Raw genomic sequence first — 6607 nt, 5'->3', positions numbered from 1 at the left:
TGAATGGCAAGTGCATAGTAGAATGCTATGCTGTAGCGGCTTAATCATAATTACTTTCCAGAGTTTAGTGGGGCAGATGCTCTATGGGAACAATTGATAGGGCCTGTGGAACAGCAGGGACAATTCCCCTCAAGTCCAGGCCTGAGGCAAAGTACTGCTGAAGTGTTTGGCCATGAGCCTGTCAATACCCGTATCAGCATCTCTGTCCATACAGAATCTCCTGGAGTTGCGCAAGTGTTTCCTGGAATTCCAGTCTTATCTAGCTTCCTGGCTGAGAGTCAGGAAATGGTTGCTGTTCACATCCAGACTTTGCTATTTGTTTTGAAAAACCATATCACACTCCTTACCATTGACTGAACTCACCCCGGTATATACAACCTTCTGCTAGGCCCACCCTCTCTTCAACATGCTATCCTCGTTGCCACAACACAAAACCCTTGTCATAATCCTCTGGCTCCTAATCCCACTATGGATGGCTTTCGCATTCTTGGGCGACTCTCCGACATTGTGATCCAGCCTGCGAGCATGATTGATGCCTTCCAGGAGCATGCTCATCACCATGATCATGTTGTTGCTGTGCATGGGCAGCTGTCAGGACCACCTGCTGCTGACGTTGCAGCATTTCATGCTACCTGGCGGCCATACGGTATCACCCTTACGCACCATTTTGTCCTAGTTCTACATAAGGCTGCCCGACCTCAGGCTCTAGTTCCATCAGGTTTTCCATCTGCTGAAATAGCTTCCACCAACCTCGAGTATGACTTGGTCCCCAGTCATATAGCATCCTCTGAACCCCTTCCAATTGCACCCTCTGAATGTTTTCCAATCACGCTCGCAGGGGTAGTTTCCAGGCAGGCAGTCTATGAAGCTGGACAGCGAATGCTAGTCCAGCTAGTGCGGAACTTCTATGCTATGGCATCTGTCATCATCCAGCTAGGCCTCCCAGATTATCATATGGATCCCCGAGTCACGGGTCTATGTTGCAGCGAGGAACGAGTGTAAACATAGAGTACTGACTTTGTACGAATGCGGAAGTGGTTGTGCACGTGGCTCCTTTCTTCTGAGACAACCACTTTCGCCTGCCTCAAGAGAGTCGCAAAGCAGCTCGTCCAGCGTTTTGAGGCCTACTCTACACCAGCCTAATATATTCTACCTCTGGCAACAACCCTAACATCTATTGTACCCAGTCCACTAGCCCAAAATGTCTGACAGAATCGACCGTGACCCCTCTCTCCAAGTCTGCCCCGATTTTTCAAGCGACGACTATGCCGCCATCCGCACTGCCGCCGCTAGGGATCGCAACGTATCTGATGCTGATATCGCAAGAGAGTTGACCGAAGCTTGGACCGCGAGAAATGACGCTGCCAAAGCAGCTTGGGCGGCTCAACAGGAGGCTGACCATCCTCAAGGCGGCAACCCCGACAACCCTCCGTCACTCGCAACTGATCGTAAGAAGCCCGCTCTTGCTCCCTTTGATCCTGATCTCGCAGCACCGGATCACCTGCGTCCGCGCCCCTCCGCATTCGCCATCCACAAGCTCGAAAATTTTGAATATGTAGAACTTTGGTATTTCACTCAAGACAGGTGCTTGGATGCCCTCTCGTCCTCCCACTCCACAGGCGACCATACTTTTGGTCTAGCTTCCGAAGAAGATGTGCTGGCTCTGCGCCCAATTGCGGCATACAAACCCTCGAAGGCCGTGGTGGCTGACGATAAGCTGTCCTGGCGACAAATGGAAATGGGCTTCTCCAGCATGCTCACTGAAATGGAAGCCACCCAATGGAGCGAGGCCCACCGCACCGCGCTCGCAAACTTCTATTGGAACCTCACCAACCACCCTTATCGCACCAGACCCTACGGCGAAACAGCTCTCATCACATACCAAGCCCGTGTCAGACGCCACTGGCACGACTCCTTGAAGCAGGGTAAGGGCTACAACATCAGTGGGGTCAACAACAATCTCCTTAGCTCCATCAATGACGAGGTCTGGGATAAACACAAGAGGGATGCATTATCCTCGTACGTAATCTCTTTTCATGTTCGAGGGTCACTCTTGCTAACCACCCTTCCTTACCTTTCTCCTCCCATGTCCTCTCCTACTCTTGCACCTGCACCTGCACCTGCACCGCACCTGCACCGCACCCGCACCGCAGTGCGCCACACCTGCACCGGGTCACACTGCCCGTCGCTCCCACACCGCATCGCTCTGCGCTGCGTCGCATTCACATATCCCGCACCATGTCGCGCCGCACTGTGTACCCGCACCGCACCCACACTCCCCTCCTGCATCGTACTGCACCATGGCCCCTGCTTGCCCCCACACCACATGCCACATCCCACTCGCCGCAATGCAGGATCGCGCGGGTCATCCCAATGAGCCCCGACGCGTTAGACTCCAGGAGCCGCCGTGTGCACAGCCGATCGGCTGCATCTCGCGCTCGTGAGCGTTCCGTGTCCCCGACACCACGCTCGCGCCTGAGTAGCTCAGGCACGCGTTTTCAGCAGGGTGCAGCCTCCCGCCGCCTGTCGGTCTGCGCCCTATGTCTCAGCAGCCGCACGCAGTTCGCCATTGCCGTGCATCCAAGACCTGGGACGGGCGAGCACCCCGATGTCGTCGCGGATCAAATGGCTTACTGTCCAACCCATCCGGTCGCACCCTATGCATGGACTGGCAGCTTCCCTCGGGCTGCCGATCCCCATCCTTACACCCAGGCTCCCTCCACGAATGCTCAGGCTGCGCTGCACAGGATCACGGAGCTCAGAGCTGCCTTCAAGCAGAACCGTAAGCATCCTGTCACCCCGCTCCACGCCAGCGCCTGGGACACTCTACTGCGACAGTATGGTCTTCTCGGGCGCTACTCTTCCCTCCCTGACTCCATTCGTTTTGGGTTTGACGCTGGCATCCGACCCATCACGTCTACCTCTGCTCCTCCCAACTCTACCGCCATTGAGCTACATCATGACAAATTTGACAGCATCATACAGCATGAACTCTTGCGCGGGCGCTACCTGGGTCCCTTCTCTCGAAGTGAGGTCGAGTCGCTCATTGGCCCTTTCCAGTCCTCTCCCCTGTCCCTCATCCCTAAGCCCCACAAGCCCGACCAATTTCGCCTCGTCCAAAACCTATCGTATCCACGCATCCCATCCTTCTCGCACAGCTCCATCAACTCCTCCATCAATTCCAACAACTACCCATGCACCTGGGGAACATTCAATGCGGTCTCCCTCCTCTTATGGCGCCTTCCGCCGGGCTCCCAAGCTGCATGCCGAGATGTTGCAGAGGCCTATCGCATGGTACCTCTCGCTCCATCTCAGTGGCCGGGGGCCGTGGTGCGCATCTCAGACAACGACCGCTTCGCAATTGACACCTGCAACATGTTCGGACTTAGCTCCGCTGGTGGAGTTTATGGCTCTGTTGCTGATGCCGGTGCTGATATCCTACGAGGCGGAGTGGGTTGACGATCATTTGTTTGCCTGGATTCGGCGCGAATACCTATGGGAGTACAACCAAAAGCGTGCTCATTGGCGAGCACGCATCAAGGCGCATGGTGGTCGCCTACAAAATGGGGGAAGGCTCTGGTTCTGTGGTGACCCTCTCCCAGATGGCCGAGTTGATGAGTTTGCAGAAGACATGTCTTTCCCCATCCAAGACCTGCCACAGTGCTCTCCACGGTCCGCCGAAGATCAGAGGTACACATACTGCTTCGCCGATATCGACACCATCACGTCTCAGCTTGGGATCCCATGGGAAGCTAGCAAGGACATCCAGTTCAGCTCCATCTGTCCTTTCACTGGTTTCCTCTGGAATTTGGAGAATCGGACAGTGTCCCTTAGTCCAGAGAAGCGAGCAAAATACCTGGGCGCAATTGCTGAGTGGCAGAAGACGCGCACGCACACCCTCGAGGAGGTCCAGAAGCTCTACGGGAAGCTTTTGCACGCCTGCAGCATCATCCCTGCAGGGCGATCTTACCTCCTCGAGCTGGAGACCATGCTCGGGATCTATCACAACAGTCCTCACAAGCCGCGCACCCCTCCCGCCGGCACCCCTGCAGACCTCGAATGGTGGAAAGAGACCTTGTCTGGCCCTCTCTCCCGCCCCATCCCTGGGCCCGTCGATGTCTCCGATGTCGGCACCTACTCCGATGCCAGCTCCGGTACTGGCATTGCTGTTGTCATCAGCGGGCGGTGGCGAGCGTGGCACCTCCTCCCAGGATGGCAGGGCGGCTCGCAGCGCGACATCGGCTGGGCCGAAGCCATCGGTTTTGAGCTCGCCATCTACTATCTCACGCACTTGGTGCCCGCTGAGTCCAACCACCTCGTCTTTGGCGACAACAAGGGCATCGTCGAAGGCTGGTGGAACGGGCGGAGTCGGAACCGTGAGGTCAATAAGGTCTTCAGACGTCTTCAGGCACACCTCAGCTATTCCAAGTGCCAGATCCACTCCCGGTACGTCACCAGCAAAAGCAACCCGGCAGATGGCCCCTCCCGTGCTATCTACCCGCCCTTTCACCTCCTGCTCCCTGCCATTCCCATCCCCAATATTCTTTCCGGGCTCATTGCCGACTACGATAGCCCGCAACAATCCACCGAAGGTGCCCTTGCTGCCAAGGGCCGCTGTCCCGCACCCATACCGAAAGTCATCTCAACGCGCGAGCATGAGTACCGCACCAGCGCCAACCACTCCCTCGAGTGTGACGCCGTCACCCTCCTCAATGACGAACTCTTCTGGTGGGATTAACTCGCGACTGCTGGCCGCGCTCCCCGTCGTAGCACCACCCTCTCCCCCTCGGCGCTACCGGCATGGCTTAACTCCCTCCCCTTCCCCTTTGCGGCCTCACTGCCTTGCCCGTGATCGCCTGCATCTCTGGCGTCCGGCATCATCCCGCGCTCCACTTGACCACAACGGCATCCCACTCCCATTCTCAGCGGCCGACATACAGCGGATTGGCGACGTGCTCATTCATGCCTGGTCTAGCAGCACAACGGAGACCTATGGTACAGGCCTACTGCTGTTCCATGTCTTCTGCGATGCCGCTGGTGTTCCGGAGGATCAGCGTGCTCCGACCAGCCAGATGCTCCTGGCGTCATTCATCGCCTCTCTAGCCGGCTCTTATGCTGGGCAGACCCTGTCCAACTACGTGTTTGGCATTCGCGCCTGGCACATCCTGCATGGCTTGGCATGGTCCGTGAACCATGATGAGGTGGATGCCTTGCTCCGCGCAGCCTCGGCTGTTGCCCCTGCTTCTTCCAAGCGGAAGAAGCGGCTCCCATACACTCCCGACCTCATCATCACTTTGCGCTCCCACCTCACCCTCGCGGACCCACTCGATGCTGCCATATTCGCCTGCCTGACCACCTGCTTTTACTCTGCTGCTCGGGTTGGCGAGTTCACCGTTCGGAACCTCCAGTCCTTCGATGCGGCTGTGCACGTCAGAGTGTGCGACGTGCGGGTGGAGTTGGACTGCAAGGGGCTCTCCGAGACCGTTTTCTTCCTTCCTAGGACGAAAATGGCACCGTCCGGTGAGGACGTCTGCTGGGCAATGCAGAACGGCCTATCGGACCCCCACTCTGCCTTCCAGAATCACATTGCTGTGAATGCGCCGCCCACTGATGGCCCTCTCTTCGCCTATCGGCACCAAAAGGGACACCGTCCCCTCACCAAGTGTATGCACCCGCTATTGCACCTCCCTTTCTTGCTGCTAACCTCGCTCCCGGCTAGCCGCCTTCTTACAGCGACTTGCAAAAGCGGCTCGCGCCACCAAAATCGACCCTCTCCAAGGTCACGGCATCCGAATCGGCGCGACACTCGAGTACCTGCTGCGCGGCATAACCTTCGATGTTGTCAAGGTCAAGGGACGCTGGGCAGGCGACTCCTTTGTCCTCTACCTGCGCAAACACGCCCAGATCCTGGCGCCATACATGCAGGCTGTGCCAGCCGTCCAAGAGCAATTCTTGCGCTACACCATGCCCCCAGTACGCTGACTGTAAGTAGTCCTCTCGTCTCCTACTACCTGGGAGTTTCGGCGTTCGCTCGACGCGTTGATAGGCACTAACACACGACAACACCAAAGACCAAAAGAAATAAAACCTAAAACACCCAGCGGTATGGGTGTAGGCGGTCTAAGGCGATTGAAGGGTAATATTTAAGTTCGAAGGGAGGGGGAGAAGTTAGACGCCGTAGGGTAGCCCGTAGGAAAACCTAAAACAAACAAAATCTTGAGGCCTGAAACAAACAGTATAGCGATTCTCCGGAGTATTTATCTCTGAAGTTCGACAGTAACCCGGGTGGGGAGTTCCACTGAACCCGAACAATAGTCTCGTGCCTACAGACGCTTGGTGAATTTTATACTTTAAATCCGGAGCTTACTTGGATCGATATGCGATGGCGGAGTTATCTAGTTTCGACGAGTCCGGCCTATTGGCAAAGCTAGGATTGATTGTAGACGCTAAGTCCGACGCGAAGGGACTCCGAGGGTCGCTGAGACGATAATTCTGGTACGCTGAGGGGGTGAAGTACAAAACTTGGATTTTCCACTACGCTCTATACATTTTTATGCTATTGGAATGGTTTTGCGTCCGCCCGGAGTTAAATAACAAATATGCTCCG

At 56.2% G+C, this 6607-nt stretch overlaps 2 protein-coding genes across 2 annotated transcripts; both read left to right on the top strand.

Annotated features, from left to right (window-relative positions):
* Window positions 1–1210: 1210 nt before the first annotated feature.
* GLOTRDRAFT_25457 (uncharacterized protein) lies at window positions 1211–2014 on the top strand (the record flags this gene model as incomplete). Its single annotated transcript, XM_007873273.1, has 1 exon — window positions 1211–2014. A coding segment is annotated over one exon (804 nt), but the record flags the coding sequence as incomplete, so codon positions are not given.
* A 2698-nt stretch (window positions 2015–4712) lies between these two features.
* GLOTRDRAFT_51059 (uncharacterized protein) lies at window positions 4713–5982 on the top strand (the record flags this gene model as incomplete). The annotated part of the gene is made up of 2 exons (XM_007873272.1): window positions 4713–5664; window positions 5720–5982. The coding sequence occupies 2 exons, from the start codon at window positions 4713–4715 to the stop codon at window positions 5980–5982; spliced, it is 1215 nt and encodes a 404-aa protein (XP_007871463.1).
* Between the last annotated feature and the right edge of the window lie 625 nt (window positions 5983–6607).

The sequence above is a fragment of the Gloeophyllum trabeum genome (assembly GCF_000344685.1).
Source record: "Gloeophyllum trabeum ATCC 11539 unplaced genomic scaffold GLOTRscaffold_00074, whole genome shotgun sequence".
Lineage (NCBI taxonomy): Eukaryota > Fungi > Basidiomycota > Agaricomycetes > Gloeophyllales > Gloeophyllaceae > Gloeophyllum > Gloeophyllum trabeum.
The sequence above is the reverse complement of the archived record's forward strand: the minus strand, read 5'-3'. Positions and strand labels throughout refer to the sequence as shown.